This window comes from Leiobunum rupestre, chromosome 9 (genome assembly GCF_980474605.1).
Source record: "Leiobunum rupestre chromosome 9, qqLeiRupe1.1.hap1, whole genome shotgun sequence".
Classification (NCBI taxonomy): Eukaryota; Metazoa; Arthropoda; class Arachnida; order Opiliones; family Sclerosomatidae; genus Leiobunum; species Leiobunum rupestre.
In genome coordinates, this window is record NC_143392.1 from 12,582,159 (window position 1) to 12,600,863 (window position 18,705).

The following is an 18,705-nucleotide window of genomic DNA, read 5'->3' on the forward strand; positions in this document are numbered from 1 at the left end:
CGCTCTTCATTACTGACGGCATTGTAACTCCTAATGTTGACGCCTCTGTTCATCCTTCAAATATAGAAAGACATCTTTAGGCCTGTGCGATTAGTAGTTTTAGGCAATCGGGTATCTAATTTTGTTTCATCGAGTATTCGAAGACATCTTTAGGGCTGTGCCATTAGTAGTTTTAGGCAATCGGCTATCTAATTTTGTTTCATCGAGTATTCGAAGACATCTTTAGGGCTGTGCCATTAGTAGTTTTAGGCAATCGGGTATCTAATTTTGTTTCATCGAGTATTCGAAGACATCTTTAGGGCTGTGCCATTAGTAGTTTTAGGCAATCGGGTATCTAATTTTGTTTCATCGAGTATTCGAAGACATCTTTAGGGCTGTGCCATTAGTAGTTTTAGGCAATCGGGTATCTAATTTTGTTTCATCGAGTATTTGAAGCCATCTTTAGGGCTGTGCGATTAGTGGTTTTAGGCAATTGAGTCAGTTATCGAGTATCAAGTTTTTTCATCGAGTATTCGAAGATATCTTTAAAGGGCTGTGCGACTAGTGGTTTTAAGCAATCGAGTATCAAATTTATTTTCATCGAGTATTCGAGTCGAGTAATATTGAAGTCGAGTCGAGTAATCGAGTACTTGATTAAGGGGAAACTTTCTCTTATTTGAGTCGAGTAACTAAAAAAACCCCCGAGTAATATTTTTAACGAGTCAAGTTATCGAGTACTTGATTAGGAGCTGGGTTTATTCAAGTAATTATGAAATTAAATTTAAAAGGAGTATAAAGTAACTTTCAATGCTGAAAAACATTCCTTTAATTTAAATGAACCACAGCTTCCACAACTTTGTAGGTACCGTTTATTGCCCCCCAAAACGTTGTAAAAACCCCTCTTTGAACTTTGAAGCAACGAGGATAGAAAAACCAAATACTCGACGAGTTTAGAGAGCAGCTTATTCGAGTAATCGGGTACCCGAATACGCAATTTTCTGGTACTCGGTAAACAACGAGTATTCTCCAATTACTTATTCGAGGTCGAGTTCTAGTACTCGCACAATCGTACACCTTTATCTTTAGATAAAAATTACCGAGGCCCATGCAGCCTCGGGGGCCCGATTTGGAACAAACGAGGTGTACATCTTCCCTAAAACGTATAGCTATCTCCAATAGTTACGGCTCTATTAGTGCCCGAATTTAATATTTTTCCGGGGCCCGGGCCGGTCTCGGCGGCTATGACAACCATCAAATGTATAAACCAGTTAATATAGTTTGTAAATATTTTATATAATTTATAATTTAACACGCGATGTAAATATTTAAAATATGTTTTTAAATTATAATATTAACCTAAAATTTACAAATTAAAAATGTATTGACAACGATAATTCAAATACGTAAGAAATTTACATAAATGATTTATAAATACGAAAGGAATTTAAAAGTAATTTTATTTTAAGTAATAATTTCTTACACGCTTAAATTATCATTGCAAGTTACTTTAGAAATTAGTATCTTTTGAGAAAGAAAAATTTTAACCTTTTAACCACTATGACCGGTTAAGCTCACTCCCGGTAAACGTGTAGAGGGAACTTGTAGCTACGCCATCGAGACCAGTTTGCCCTACGCGTTTTCCAGGGATGGAATTAACCCGTCTATCGCAACGATCTCAAAGTTATATAGATTCTTTACATTTTGGCTTATATACGGCCGAGATTACAATTTATTTTACGAGCAGCCTGCAGTGGCGTAGCTAAGACCTCCTAGGCCCCCCGCGAAACTCTTTTCGGGGTTTTAGTCGGTACCTAGCATATTATTTGATAGGAATTTAGGGGCCTCTGTAGCCCTGTGGCCTTCCTGCATTGCGGGGTTTGCAGCGGCCTTATTTACGCCACTGCCAGCAGGCGGGTTCTGCAGGGGCCTTATTTACGCCACTGGGTCCCAGCAGGCGGGGTCTGCAGGGGCCTTATTTACGCCACTGGATCCCAGCTGGAATGGGCTTGCGTGCGTTACAATATAGTGATCAACAATCCATGAATTTACGCGGCTAATAAGAAAAGCGAGTGACTGACCTTGGGCCTGCGTGGAGGTCGCCGAGCTCCAGGCTCCTTTGTACGAAGATTCTGCAAAGGAAACAAACCACCATTAGGTCACTTTCTACAACGTCGTTTTCCCCCCAATTCTTTCGGAATGGCGCGGCGGCTAAGATTGTCGTTGGAAAGGTAGACATTACCGGTAAAAAGCATAGGTAAGTTGGATGCGCCGTTGGTTCCGGATTGCATCCACAGACGGCAGACATCGGCTGTGCCGTATCGGCACGGGAGCTGATACAGACAGTCACCTTCGCGAGCCACCGTGGAAGAGGCGGACCGACCAGCCAACAAGGAGCCCGCGCCGGAGGAGCACCGAGAGCGGGAAGGGTGCGCGCCTGCCGTGCCCGAAACTGACAAGGGGGAGCGCGTCGGGGACCGGGACCGGCACGATCTGCTGCTGGGGGTCGCCGTCGGGACCGATGGATATTCCACGTTATACCACCCGCTCCAATTTCACTCCTTTATTACGCTTAAGCCAAAACCCCAAAAACGACCAGATCCGTCCAATGACGCTGCAAATCCAATCGCTTCTTCGTTTGTAAGCTTCCCATATATACTCGTACCGTCGCGGAGAAGACGATTTTAAAGGCGCGTCCGGGTCATTGGCGAGAGCCGAGAGAGAGCCCGATTAGTGAGATATAGGGAAAGTACTCTGAGGAGAATATTGATTGGGAAGGTGACTTTATACGGAGAGCGCGCGCGGGGGAAGAAAAGGAGAGAGCCGCGCGGGGAAGCGGACATCTCTGGCGGGGAGGCGTATCTTCTGCTAGCTTTAATCCGACCAATGAGAGGCGCCCGAGAGGCCCTTTTCAATGGCCACTGGCTGTTTCACCGTGATCCGCTCTCGAGGCTTAGCGCGGCGAATCTAGCCGATATTATTGGAATATATACGAGCCGTTTTCTCCCCCGCGCTACGGCCTTTCAATCCTTACACTTTCTCTTCCATCCCCCCCGGAATGGAAGGCATCTTCCACGGTCTCCACCTTACGTTTATTTCCGCCCGATATCTGGCAAGACTCTCTTCTCGCCTCCACCTCTCTCTCCTTCTCATGTGCCGCCCGTACGCGTTCGATTATAGCTACTCTCCTAAAAACGGGCATATCAGGCTCGCCCTTATCGCCTTTTCTATTTTTGCCTGTTTGCCTTTTCACGTATTTTCTCGGATTATTTAGGTATTAGTCTTTACGTCCGAGAATCAACCCAAAATACACGGGGAAAATAACTAGAATTTTTATTACTTATTTCAGTTTTGGATTCGCGCAAAAATTAAATCGAAGACTCTGTGATACAAAATTAAAACTCTTTTCGAATATTGTACTGGTAGATAATTGTAAATAGTGATAAATATTTTAAATAGTGCTAAATAATGGAAAATATGGTACATATCGTAAATATTGTTAAATTTTGGTAAATATTAGCAAATATTAGTAAATATTGGTAAATATTGGTAAATATTAGTAAATATTGGTAAATATTAGTAAATATTGGTAAATATTAGTAAATATTATTAAATATTGGTAAATATTACAAAATATTCGTAAAAATTGGTAAATATTACAAAATATTATTAAATATTGGTAAATATCACAAAATATTGGTAAACATTAGTAAATACGGGTAAATGTGTAAAATATTGGTAAATATTGGTAAACAGTGTAAAATATTTGTAAATAGTGTAAAATATTTGTGAATAGTGTAAAATTTTGGTAAATAGTGTAAAATATTGGTAAATATTGGTAAACAGTGTAAAATATCGGTAAATAATGGTAAACAGTGTAAAATATTTGTAAATAGTGTAAAATATTGATAAATATTGGTAAACAGTGTAAAATATCGGTAAATAATGGTAAATAGTGGAAAATAATTCAAAAATAGAAGATCTTTAGAAGACAAGTCTCATCTAAATCTTAAAGGTTTTATCTCCATATATTATAAATGTTAAATGTAGGTTTAAGTTTTAAATACTGTAAATAATTCATGGAGATATTTACCATTATTTACCATTTTCCCATTTTATATCATAACGATATTTACCATTATTTACCATTTTCCCATTTTATATCATAACGATATTTACCATTTCTTAAATACCTCTTCGGAATCCGGTAAGACTGAATATGATAAAATCTTGAACTATGCCACAATCGCACTAAACTTTAAAAACCAGTTTGCAAGTCGGTTTGAATGGACAGTTTCACTCAATCAAAACTGGTATCAAGGTATAGTTTGATCGTGGCCATTAGTTAAATAAAAAATGACATTGGAGTATGTTTTGGGAAAAATTTCCCTGGTTTAGGGGGCTTTTTTTAAAATAGCCTATTATATTTATATTTTTTTCTAACTTTCAATATATAAACAGATATTTACGCCTATTATTATCATAAGTATATAATTATGTTTCAAAAAGTGTGTTAGTTAGTTGCTGATACCCAAAAAGATAAACGCTCTTGAGATAAACTAACAGTACCCTACCTAATCTGAAGTTCACCAAAAAATTAATGGTCACTGTTGAAATGACTCTCAGTAAAATATTTCAATATTACTAAAACTGATTTAATCCTCGAGGCTACAATATTACTATTTAAAACTCCATAATATACCTAGAGCTCGATGAAACAGGTAAATTAACCGCCAAAATTTCGATCATTAATAAAAAATTTCGGTTAACTGTTTATTAATGGATACTATTCGCGGTTAGAGATCGGCGGAACAAATAAATTAACTGGCAATTTTTCGATTAATCATAAAAACTGTTAATTGTTTATTTACGAACATTTTATACGAATAAACAACTATTTAGCATGCAAAAATAATCGTTTTTTTCTGACATTTTTTGGATAATTGTCGGTTATGAATAAAAATAAATAATTATCATTCAAACGCCGATTTCTATTCGCGGTTATTAAACGATTTAATATGCAAAAAAAAGTTTATTTTGAATATTTTTGGTTATGGATAAAAACAAATCAAAGGGATATTTTTTATCCAAACCCGAGCCCTAGATACACCTATGGAATCCCAAACTTTAAAACTGCGAAGTATGCGGGAAAGCTCTTTTCCAGGAGAGATTTCTTGTTTATACCGAAAGGAGGGGGGGGGGGGCAATTCGGATGGGATTATATTTCACCGTTTTCCCGCAGATAGGCGCTCACTGATCGCCGGCGTGCTCCTTTTTTTATCACGCACCGGGGGTGGAAATGGGGGCGCCACGTATATACGTCACGGCGCTAATGACAAAAAGGGGTGTCAGGCAAAGGGGGCAAGGGGGGGAGAAGAAAGGATGCGGATAGGAAGGAACCCAGGATATCCTCTCTACCGCCGGTTGCCGGTCCACCCCCCCCCCCTTCCCGATGGAAACGCAACCAAGAATCAGAGGAGGAAAAAAATAATCGGATGGGTGAGAACAGCGTTCCCCCCCCCCCCCCCGAACACCTTCGCCTACGAGAGCCTATATTTGGATATAAGAGCCGGTACCCATATCATTCTTTGGAGAAAATGTCATACTATACAGGGTGTTTCAAAAGGGTATGTAAAAGGTTTAAGGAGTTGTAGGGGTGAATTGAGAAGTATGCCTGTTTTTTGTTCATTTTCCTACGATGAATTAAAAGAGCGCCAGAGAGCTTCAAAGTGTGGCCTACTAGCCCCTGGAAGTAGGCTGCAACAAGCGTAAAACCAAGCAGCGGGGACTTTAAATACTGTTTAAGTTTACTTTTTTACGCTAGTGACCTCGATTTGTTTACAAAGTTCTTTTTTACCTATCACACGAACCATAACTTAATTTTCGCATTTACCTGCTGCTTGGTTTTGCGCTTGTTGCAGCCTACTCCCAGGGGCTAGTAGGCCACACTTTGAAGCTCTCTGGCGCTCTTTTAACTCATCGTAGGAAAATGGGAAGAAAAACAGGCATACTTGTGGACGTTAACGGTAATAGTTAGTGTAGGGAGCTGTTGGCTTACCACCATCCTCTTACGCATTTTGCCCCGGCCACCTGAATTAATGGCTTTAAAAGTCGCTCGATGACTTAGGCCTAAGGTTGTGCCTTGGGTATTAGCCTACCTTATTATTATTATTACTTTTCAACTCACCCCGTACAACTCCTTGACATTTTTGCATAACCTTCTGAAACACCCTGTATTATAGCGAGCTCCCAACTCGATGCTCCGGGAATTTTTTCCTGTCTTTGGATGCTGCGGAAGGGGATCCAGATAGCCGAGAGCGGAGAAAAAGTAGCCCGAGAGCAGATTGGGGATGGAGAGGAGAGAACGCGACCGAGCGGAATGCCGCCTCCCTCGTCCGATGCGGAAGTCAGAAGTTTAGTTGGTGGCAATGAATAGTCTCGCCCACCCGCGCGACCCAGCTTCGCCCACCCTCGACTTAACGGTATTTAGCTATTAAACCTTTTTTTCTCTTCCAATTGGTGTGGTTAAAGGTAAAAATTATTCGCAAGATTCATGGTCACTATTTGGGTGATTTCTATATTCTGGGGTCGTATATTTGTATCCAGGCCGTGTAAAATAGGTGGATTATTTTTTTATAAAGCAGGGACGTACCTTTCGTTGGGGAGCCTCTTCCAAATAATATTTTAGGAATCCGCTTATTAAACTAAAATTTCTAACCAACATTAAACTTGGACCTGGTTCAACTATCTAAGCTTTGCCCCTGAAAGAATGCGGTGCCAGAAGATCAGAATTCTTCACATTTTTTCCAGAAACTTTCAGAATTATTACCATTAATCCGAAAAAAGATCAGAATTTATATAATTCTTCCAAGAAACAGATACAAATTCTTACCATTCTTCCAAGAAATGTTCAGAATTCTTACCATTCTTCCAAGAAATGTTCAGAATTCTTACCATTCTTCCAAGAAATGTTCAGAATTCTTACCATTTTTCCAAGAAATGTTCAGAATTCTTACCATTCTTCCAAGAAATAACCAGAATTCTTACCATTCTTCCGAAAAAAAGAATATAATTCTTCCAATTACTCCAAGAAATGATCAAAGTTTTACCAGTCTACCAAGAAATGATCAAAATTTTACCATTCTACCAAGAAATGATCAAAATTTTACCATTCTACCAAGAAATGATCAAAATTTTACCATTCTACCAAGAAATGATCAAAATTTTACCATTCTACCAAGAAATGATCAAAATTTTACCATTCTACCAAGAAATGTTCAGAATTCTTCCCATTGTTCCGAAAAAATAATATAATTCTTCCAAGAAACGATCAGAATTCTTACCATTCTTCAAAAAAATTATCAGAATTCTTACCATTCTTGCAAGTAATAAAAATCGCAACTCTTACCATTCTTGCAAGTAATAAAAATCGCAACTCTTAATAACCGAACGGAACCTATGTTTCTTTATTTCTCTAAAAGCTATATATTGAAAAGACCAGCTTAAATGGTCCCACTTTCGAAATACGGGTGTCCTTAAAAAAGAGGGCTATACAACCAAGTGAACAATTCCTTTAAATCCACGCGGAAGATTATCCGTGACACGGGTCTGGGCGCAGTCGGCAACTTAATATCGAAAAGGGATCATCCGCGAACGGCGCTCTGCCGTCACATTCTATTAAATTCTTTTTTAATAATAATTCCCTCCATTTTATTTACAGACACCGGGGGCTTTTGAACCCCAAATAATACGCCCTACAAAACGAACGCGATGCGGCGGTAGATTGGGAGCTTCGTGGGCTCCCAAAAAGCCCCATTATAAACACTCAGGTTGGATTAAAAACGGGGACTTTCTTCGGGGCAGGAAACCCCGATGTTACCTGAAAATCAAATCAAAGGCTGGGTGTCGAGTACAGTTTGTTCTTTTCTAAAAACGATTCGGATGGAGGCCCGGAATAATCCGGGGATTAGTGACGAAGTGGGGGTCTGTCGATGGGGGTTTAAATCTGTTTGCATTACACGGCCGATCAACTTCAGAATTGAAACGGGGCGTACAATAGAGAGTTAGAGACGCGTTGCTGGAATATTATACCGACGCAATATCTCGCCTCGAGATCGTACTGATAAAAGCCGTATAGTCGCGTGTTCAATACAATTTGCGGAGTTAATTAGCCGGCAGCCGAATTATAACGAGGTTAACGAGATCTCCTCGTTGGACAGTCAGATTCGAAACGCGGATAAGCGACTCTCCGTGAATTAATACCACTATATACAATCCTTTCCTCAAGATATACTGATATATATACGCGGTCATTTTAATTGCTACGAAAATATCACGAGTTCGTAACCAAGTTTAACAGAAATGTCTACGTATTAAATTAAAATAATAAAATGAAATAAATTATGATTTAATAACCGGAGGATAAAATCTGTTTGACGATTTTCTTGTCAATTAAAAAAAAACGTAAATGTCTATGTAATTCATGAAAATAATAATGAAATAAAAGTGTCATAGAATTGTAAATTATGACTTAATGACCCGAGGAGAAAATATGTTTGACGACTTTTTTGTCAACTAAAAAAATGTGCAAAATTTTCACCCGTAAATTGCGGTTCAAGAATTTGACCAATAAGAAAAATGAATATTTAATTACGGTTCAATTTACTACTTGATCTGAACACAAATAAAAAATTGCTTATGTTTGTAGATTTATTTTTATTTTATTTATTTTATTGGTGGTATTTACAAACTATGTATTTCTGAGATATCAAAGTTTTTATTTAGGACGTTAAACAAAAATAAAGTTTTTGAAATTCGTAGAAGAGATGGTTGAAAACTTTAATTATTTTAATTTTAATAATCTTTTTATTTATGATCAGTTAGTAAAAATTATAAGTTACTAGACTTTCAAGTTCTACAAAAAGAATATTTTTAAAATTAAATTTATTGTGATTTTCATTTGTAATCAGTTGTGAAAAATTAAAATAAATTAAACAAAAAGAATATTTTTAAAAATTCGTAGAAACCATAATTGAAAATTAAATTTATTTTGATTTTAAAAATATTTTTAATGGTAATCAGTTATTGAAAATTACCAGGTAAATTAAGAAAAAATAATATTTTAAAAAATTCATAAAAGCAATAATTGAAAATTAATTTTTTTTCTGATTTTAAAAATCTTTTTTTATCTGTAATCAGTGATTAAAAATTACCAGATCAATTAAATTTCCTAGAAGATATGATTGAAAATTAAATTAATTTTGATTTTTAATTTTTTTATTGGTAAAATGAAAAATTGAAATTTCCAGGTAAATTAAATTAAAATAATATTTTTAAAATTCGTAGAAGCGATGATTGAAAATTAAATTTATTTTGATTTTAAAAAACTTTTTTATTGGTAATCAGTTATTAAAAATTGAAATTACCAGGTTAAATAAATTAAAATAATATTTTTTAAATTCGTATAAGCAATAATTGATTTAAAAAAATATTTTTCTTGGTATAGAGTAGTCAATAAAGAAATATATTTTTGATGAATCTATCCAAGAGTGAATAAGAAATTCCAGTAAAAGGAAGAATATTTGGTTCGCATGTCGAGCGTATTCCATCAAGCAGCCATCCCAGGCCAAGAGCGTCGCCTAACTAAAACTAGAGTTCGCCGGGGCCTTCGTGAAGCGGGGCGCGGATGAAGTAGACAGTTATTTCAACATCCGATCCCGGTTTCCCTCTCCATCACCAAAAACGCGACCAACCTTCGTATCTTGGCTCCGTAAAACATAAAAGAAAGTCACCCCCTGAAACCAAACCAACTTCACCCGTTTCTTTACAAGTTACGTCCGCGTTTCAACCTAGTAACGACCAACGGTACCGACTTGACCTTCTATCCTACCTTTAGTCGTACTCTCAGGTTAGAGGCGAACATCGGCGACGAGATGATTTTGGTCGGAAGACGGCCTCATCGGATTTCCACATCATTTCCGCGCTTACCCCTTTAATGCCATAACTCCATTGGCAACGTCCAACTGACCTCTCCCTCCCGCTCTAGCCACTGTCCATTAGCGGTCAGCGACGGATCGCCGCCATTCATAGACGTGTGGGAGTCCAAACGGAATACGGCGCTGGACAGTCAACCCCCCCTCACCCTGGCATTATGTCCGGAGTCTCAATGGTCAGTGGGAGGTTTCTGGTGGGGGGGGGGGGTATTTCAAAGTCTCGGACTGAGGGAGAAGGGGTCATTTCGAGCCGGACACTGATTGTTTGTCTCTCGTTTTTGACGGCTCCGAAAAGGGTCACTTTGAAAGCGGGGGAATATAATTTAACGGTCAGTCGGGTGGTCAGCCGATCGATTTTCGTCCAGGAAATTACTCTCCGCGCGTTACTTTCATAGAAGACTTACTTTAAAAGCTAATAGTATAAATTATCCTGTCCCCTTTAATGGCGGGCGCGCTTCAGAATGAAGCACCCCGTTAGAAGAGATTCGGACGCCCTAATGCCAACTTAATGGATTCTGATTTCTATAAAGGAAAGATCAAATTTCGTGCTTGGATTAAACCCACCAGCCCCGCAATCGTACTACCGAACGCTCCCGGCATGCTCTGCGCGAGGAAACGTATTTAAAAAATATTAAGGGTCCCTGTTCCGAGGCGGAAAATGACCGGTGGACAAAAGAGTGGAATATTCCGGCCTCGACAAAAGTGAAATTAGTGGGCAATCTGGCCGAAAGTGGACCATAAATATTTTTACCACAGAAAATTATAAATTAATAATACAAATATTTGAACACAGAAATTTCAGATTTGGGCTATACTTAGGCAGATTCTGATTAACATTAGAATAATCTGTTAATTTTTTAGGAATAATTAATTCTAACATTGTAAGTTCAGTGTAAACTAAGACATTTTTTCAATAAACTTTTTAAAAATTTAATTCCAATTACTTTTTTAAGCTTTGAAATGCTATTTTTCTTAATAAGCCACTATTTGCCACTTTTTGCCAATTTTCCACTATTTGCCACTTTTTGCCAATTTTCCACTATTAGTCACTTTTTGCCAATTTTCCACTATTTTCACTTTTTCCACTATTAGCCACTATTTGTCACTTTTTGCTAATTTTCTACTATTTGTCACTTTTTCCACTATTTGCCAATTTTCCACTATTTCCCACTTTTTCCACTATTTTCATAAGTAACGTAAAATTTAAAAGTATGACACCAAAGGTTGGGCAATTTCTTGGGCACTCGCGGATACGTGTTAGTCCTCAGCCCCGAAATGATTTATATTTTTAAATTGTTAAATTTTAAAAAAGCTGCTACTTCATGACTTAGAAAAAAACTTTATTTTATTCGGAGCTTTCGGACCGTGGTCCTTCTTCAGCGAGTGACTGTCATGAAGTATCAGCTTTTTTAAAATTTAACAATTTATAATAAACCATGGCTAAAAGATTTAATATTTATATTTATATTTTTGTTGACTAAACAAATTATCATTAAAAAATAGCGTCCGGAGGATAGGAAGTGTCATACGTATTTTAGTACTTATGATAAGAGCTAAAAATCTAAAGCTTTAGAATATCCTAGGTTGGCCAAATTTTTAAACAATCGAATGGTTTCCAAATTAAAGGAAATATACCTTTTATTATTTAATTGTCTTCACTTTTTTGCTGTAATTTTGAACAGTTATAATTTTAAAAGTTATTTAAATAAATTAAAAATATATCTAATTGTTTGTTATGACCAGTAAAGAAGCATTTCAATGGTAGTGAATTTCCCGCCATGTGATCACCGCACCACGACTGCACGTTTAGTTAATGTATTACTCCGCCCCGCACTAGATTTTCTTCCCAAACGTTTTTCTAAAATAGATCAGAGCCTTAGAAGGTGCATATTCAAATCTCCCTAATTAGGCTAATAATCAGCAAAGTACCAAGTCATCTATAGCGACTTTTAAAGCCATTAGTTCAGTTGGCCGGGTTACAACGCGTAGGAGGGTGGTGGCAAGCCCTTCATGCCCAGGGCCGCACAGAGGGGGTGGGGCAGAGAGAGGCAGGGGGGCAGAGGGGGGGGGCAAAATCCCCGGGGCCCGGGTGAAAAGGGCACATCGAAGAAGCTCAAAGGGGGGGGGGGTGAAAATCGAAGGGGCCCGCGAGTAAGTTTGCCCCGGGCCCCAGGATACCCCCTGCACGGCCATGTTCATGCCACGCGAACCAACCGCTCCCTAAACGCGGAAGGAGTTGTTTTCACCCAGACGAAAGTGCTAACCACTCCGCCACCCCACCTTGGTAGTGTGTCAGAATTTATAGCCCGGTGTACCTAACCCCACCTTCGCAATAGTTCGGTGTTTCTTAACCGGAATAAATTGAAATTTTATAAATTATCGTTTTGATCTGCCAGGTCGAGCCTAGCGCCGCCGATCCAACGCCGCCGCACCGATATTTTCTCCGAGTCATTTACTATTCGGCGCGCCGCCGACGCCGCCGCCATTAAATTTTGTTGCCGCCGAAATTTTAGAGTTTTTTTTTCTTTCCAAAACATTTTCCAATTTGTATTAAACTTTTCACGCCACCGTCGCCGCCAAATAAAACAAACGCCGAATAGGATTTTTGAAAAATCGGCGGGCCCACCGCCGCCGGGTGTTTTTTGCCAAACGCCGCCGCCGACCGAAATGAAATCGGCGCTACGCTCTACTGGCAGGGTCAGTTAACGACCAATTTACATCTACACCTTTGCAAAGACCAAATGAAAGAATTTGCGATTCCGTAGTCAGCTTGGGGCAAGCAAAAAATAATCGCATCCGAAGAACAGTAGTCGAATAGCGAGCGAGATCATCACGTTACGTTCTGTCTCTCTTTACAACAGCATTTGGTTACGCCTAATAAATTCCGCGCTCGTCCGTGAAGTACATTAAAACACGTAATCATTTATCACCGTCTTCCTCCGCCGCTACAAAATGCCCAACGGCCGCGAACAAGACGGGCAAGACCACCGAATGGCCCCTTCACACCGTCTCCTACATTTCACCCGAAAGTCTACTACAACCTACGCTCATTGTATCCGCTCCGGCGACTGTCCAAAATGTCGATAGAAGTCAAGCGATAAAAACAACCCCAAAAATAAGGTCGTGGGCGGTTCTTTCTTCACGGCGTGTCCAGAAATATGACGCTCGCGCTGGCGTTCGACTAAAACGGCGGCCACGCGGCGTTCCGTCGAGATAGGTCGACGTTCTTTGTCCATACAGAAAAAAACCATATTTCAGCCAGCATTCAAAATACCAGTACAAGTATAAACGCGCCGAGATACGGACAAAGAGAAGAAGGTTGTCTACCCGCGACTCCCGAACTCCGCCAACCCCTGTTATTCCGGCACTCGCTGCAGTCCCGGACCCGAGTTTAGGAGTGGACTCGACCGTCTAGTTTCGGCGAATACACTACGAAGTTACTAAGAGACAGTAGGGACGTTAAAAAAGCCAACGTCAAGTGAAAGTTGGAGCGCGTTTGGTCCCGGGTGACGATGATACGCGGTCCTAGTCGCGTTCCCCGCGCGGATCTCAACGTATCTCGTCTTTTGTCCAAAGAATAAGGGCGCTGTGAATAAGCCAGCCGGACAAAGAGGGCCCAGAGAGATAGTGTGGGTATCGCGGACACGCTCTCGCTATCTCGGGCCCTTCTTTTCATTTATTCGCTACAACCAAGAAAGGGTGAACCTCCCAAACGCGCATCCCCCCCCCCCCACCCGCCGAAATATGCTTCAGAAATTAATGGTCAGTCATTGTTGTACCAATGGCGAGTTCATCACGAGACAAATGACCATTTTTACGGGGTGCATGATATTTATTATTATTATTTATATTTATAAAAGCGAAAAGGGGCCGGGGATTGCCGCGACATATTTTGTCAGTCCATTTATTTCTTGACCTAAAATAAAATTAATGGATGGAAACAAAAATTGAATCCCGCGACATCACTTTTAGACCAACAGACGCTTTTTTCGCAACGATGATAAAGTGATTTAGCAAATATGGATGGGCTTTTCAGTTGGGTTTGTTATTTATTAGTTTCGAGGATGCTTTTTACGTAACGGTTTTACCGACGATCTGGGCCATCTAAAAATATTTCGCCTATTATTGAAAAGCGTGATTTATTCCGTATCGATTCGGATCGAAATAATTATCGATTCGGGTCGAATCAATTATCGATTCGGGTCGAAACCATTACCTATTCACGTCCAAATAATTATCGATTCGGGTCGAATCAATTATCGATTCGGGTCGAAACCATTACCTATTCACGTCCAAATAATTATCGGTTCGAAATATTTATCGATTCAGATCGAAATAATTATCGAGTCGAAACAATTTCGATTCGGGTACAAATAATTATCGAGTCGAAACAATTTCGATTTGGGTACACATAATTATCGAGTCGAAACAATTATCGATTCATGTCAAAATAATTATCGATTCATGTCAAAACAATTATCGATTCATGTCAAAACAATTATCGATTCATGTCAAAACAATTATCGATTCGGGTACAAATAATTATCGAGTCGAAACAATTATCGATTCATGTCAAAACAATTATCGATTCGGGTACACATAATTATCGAGTTAAAACAATTATCGATTCGGGTACAAATAATTATCGATTCGGGTACAAATAATTATCGATTCAGGTTGAAACAATTATCAATTCGGATCGAAATAATTATCGGGTAGAAACAATTATCGATTAGGGTACAAATAATTATCGGTTCGAAATAATTATCAATTCGGGTTGAAACAATTATCGATTCAGGTCGAAACAATTATCGATTCAGGTCGAAACAATTATCGATTCAGGTCGAGGTAATTACCGATTGTACAATAAAAGGAACCACGATCGATTTTCTTTACCTATCCCCGAAACGTATGATCGAAATTTCGTCAATTTTCGATCAAATCCTCAAAGACTTTCCCAGAGTTGGTAACTGAATATTTTCCAGCTGCAACAGCTCCGTCGCGATTCGCCACAATGAAAATGTCAGTAGGCAATTTCCTCGCACGTAAAAATTCTTATCGTTCAAACTATCTGACAAGGCTTACGGTGTGGCTGTAGTGCAAGTCACTGCTTTCTTTTTCGGATAAAAGGCGGGAGACGCAACTCGTGACCCCTTCCGGAGAGAGGTTCGCAATCCTTTTCAAAGGGGTCAAAGGTCCGGCCGAGGCGCGCGCCCTTACCAGCGCCCCCTATCAAAAGAAAAAGTAACTATAGCACCCCAATCGCGGGTCGCCTTTAGTTCGATAACTGACTCGACCACTGTTTACGCCACTGTTGCCAACTAGTTATTCCCACACAAACAAATCCAGCTAGATACCGCGCATGCGCCCACTCGTGTTTACGAAACGGGGGTAGAAAAAAAATACGTAGGGTGAAGTTGAGTCTTAAGGTAAAGTCTGCGTATCGGAGATTTGCGGTGAAATATCAAGTGAGGGGAGGCGGGGGTGTCGATACTTTTCTCGACGTGAGAAAAACATTTTTGAAGGGAACAGCGGGTTTCGGGCAGTTCGTAATCGACACCGCAAGAGGCGCGACGGTCGCGTGGCGCGTTCTTATAAACAGGAGGGTGGCCAAATAAACAATATTCTTCCTTCCTCCATTGTCGAATTTCTGAATAGCAATATGATTGATTTCTTTGCCGGCAATCTGCTTTTTTTAAAAGAGCATATGACACCAAAATTTAATTTAAATGAAGCAACAGTAGCTTCTACCGGACGTACTATAAGTCTATAACTATCTTCCCTAAATGGGTCAGTTAGTCGACATTGTAACTGCTAGGAGCAAATTTCATTGGAAGAACCTTTACGCTGAACGTTTTACGGAAAGGGGGAAGACAATTTTCCCCTTCCGGCGGCAGCAGGCGCTAAAGCGTCTAACCAATGAAAATTGTACACAAGAAAATGCACGATTTTTGACGGGTTGCGTTATCGTGGTGTGGGGTGCTGTGTTTGTTGCTCATAGGTAACTGTGTGTAGTGAAGTAGCAAGGACGTCATTAGGGTGGGGCAAGGGGGTATTGCCCCCCCCCTGAATTTTATGAGCTAGAAAAGTTCACAAATAGGCGAAACTATAAAGTCCACTGGGCGGTTGAAAAGATGGTACTCACGTGACTTCGTGGAGAACGGCAACGCCATCTATCCTAAGAATTACGAACTATTATTCATTTCATTTTGCTAATGGCGGCCTAAATTTAGATCGATTCATCTAAATTATTTAATTATTATTATTATTTAAAACATCTAGTAATAGAAAGGTGGAAGTTAATTATCTGTCTGCAGTATCTGGAAGGAATAATTGTTTTCTTTACCGTCGCACGGCCAACTATGAACACGAGTTACCGAATCGAAGTTGGCTGTGCTATGGTAGTCACGTGATTTTTTTTTCCCATTTTAACAAGTTGGTTAAGACCAAATTTACTTTATAGTTTCGCCTATAGACAGAATAAAATATATTATGAACCTTTTCGTGAACTATTTGTTAGGTCATCTAATACCAATACCAGGGGTCACTTTCTAAATTAGTTAAACCTCTAATTTACAAAATTGATCACAATAATTCCGTTTCTCTTCATTACTCTCAAAATAAATCGTTGTTTATCTGCTTAGATGTTTGTTCTATGCTATGTTTTAGTCTATGTTTTATATAAATTTATCCGTTCGTTATAGGTCGACACATAAGCCGCTTGTGGCTTAGTGGTATTTGTTTGTGTATAAATAAATAAATAAATAAACTATATCTTGGGAAAATGTTTTGTTCGGTCTATTATCCTGAATTATGCAATAACTATTTCGATCTAAAATCCAAAAAATATTAAATTTGATGACGCGTTTTTACTTTTTGCCCTTTAAAAAAACCTGTATTCCCAAATCCCCGGGCATTCAAGTTGCGCCCCCTCCTGAAAAATCTTGAAACGACGTATACCCAAAAGATAACATCGAAATACGCGAAATTTAAAAGGACATAATTTTTTTATAATTTGAGTGTGGGGCTAAAGAATCACGTGTTTTTGTTAAGCGATAAAGGCGGCCTAAATCAGAAAGTATGTCTAAGTCACTAGACGGAAGGGGAGGAGCTGGCTGAAATGTGTTCCTAATTTTTATAATGATTCTCTGGACCTTTAAAAACAAATTATCAAGTTGCGGTACCATTAAAATAAAGACAATTAAAACGGATTCTAAAATAGTCCATTTAAAGGTTTACAGAAAATATCGAATTTTTGGTAGCTAATAATAATAATAATACTTAGCTAGGCTAAACCCCTCCCCTTTTTTTAAAACACCGTTTTATATTACTTTTAAACTTCTTTTCGCTTGTGTTAATTCTTTTTAACTGTACATACTGTTTTTAATTAACTAAAATGTAATTTGAGTTAAAAAAATTAAAGTACCAAAATTATACGCACAGATTAAAAATTTAACTTTCATTTCCTGTGACTACACTTAAAATCTCTTTAACGTCTTTGTTAAAGACTTAAAACAAACACACAAGTTTAGATACTTTATCTGTGCCTAGTCGATTATTCTTAGCCAATAATCAACTATAGAACAGCAGTATCGCTTTAAAATGTGTTGTAGATTATTTTTTTTCGTTTTTCAAAAGTCTCGCTAGAAAGTACGATTTGGTTTTAGTTTCGATTATGTGCAAATATTTTGGCCAAGAAGACGTTTTAGTTTTGTAGTGTCAAAAAATGTACAAATAATTGGTATTAATTAATAAATAATAATAATAATAATATTAATAATAATCAGCTAGGCTAATAACCAAGTTAAGGGGTTTTAATCCTTTGGTATACTCGGTTTAAACCAATGTGGTTTAAACTAACCAACCGTGAATTCAATTAGTTTCCTGAAATAGGTCTGAAAAATCGCCAGAATTGATTGCTTCTATCTACAACAACGACGAAAGAAATTGTACCCAGTATACCTTGTAATTTATACGAGGATGATAAAATTAGCGAATAAATAGATTAGTCCATTATGAAAAGGGATAAAAAAGCTAAACCCTAACCAAATTTGAAGAAATTTAAAAACTTACTAATAGCTCGTACCGATAGGTCTTCGAGCGAACAAAAAGACGCGAAACTCGGACCAAATAGATCTTCGAGTGAAAAACTAAAGTAAATTAAATAAAATAGCCAGAAATTCCAACGGTAGACCGGTTTCGTTCTATTTTGGACTCGTCAGTACCGTGCGGGAAATCTGGCTCGCGACTATAACACCGAATAGAGAAACTAAGCCTAAATATTAAAAATTTCAAAACGAGTTGCGTAGCAACGAAAAGCCGAAAAGGGGGAGAGTGGTGGAGATTAGTATATACGCAATGTTAACATTGTAATTTATACTATCGGCTATTGGGAATAATTTAGAGTGAATAGTAGCAAAGTGAAGGGATTTTAATCCTTTGGTTTTTTAAACATTGGTTTAAAGTAATGTGGTTTAAGCTAACCAACCGTGAATTCCACTAGTTCCCAGAAATAGGTCTGAAAAAATTCCCAGAATTTGATTGTTTCTATCTACAACAACGAGGTATTTTCCAAACGATTCATTGACCCTTTAATGGCAATACTATTAACTATCGGTCTTCAAGCGAAACTGGTCTCGGAGAAAGTAAACGACTAATGTTGATAAATTTTCGCCGCTTATACTAATAAAGTGTCGCTAGGGCCCGCGTGGGCCCCCGAGCGAGAAGAAGAAGAATA

General features: G+C 38.6%; 1 protein-coding gene across 1 annotated transcript in view; it reads right to left on the reverse strand.

The window, feature by feature from the left end:
- Window positions 1-18,705, reverse strand: part of LOC149926574 (transcriptional regulator Erg-like) — a 76,167-nt gene that overhangs the window by 22,922 nt on the left and 34,540 nt on the right. Inside the window, exon 5 of the mRNA XM_090157716.1 lies at window positions 2,058-2,108. Within this exon, the coding sequence (XP_090013842.1) occupies window positions 2,058-2,108 (51 nt within the window). The remainder of the gene's footprint in view (window positions 1-2,057; window positions 2,109-18,705) is intronic.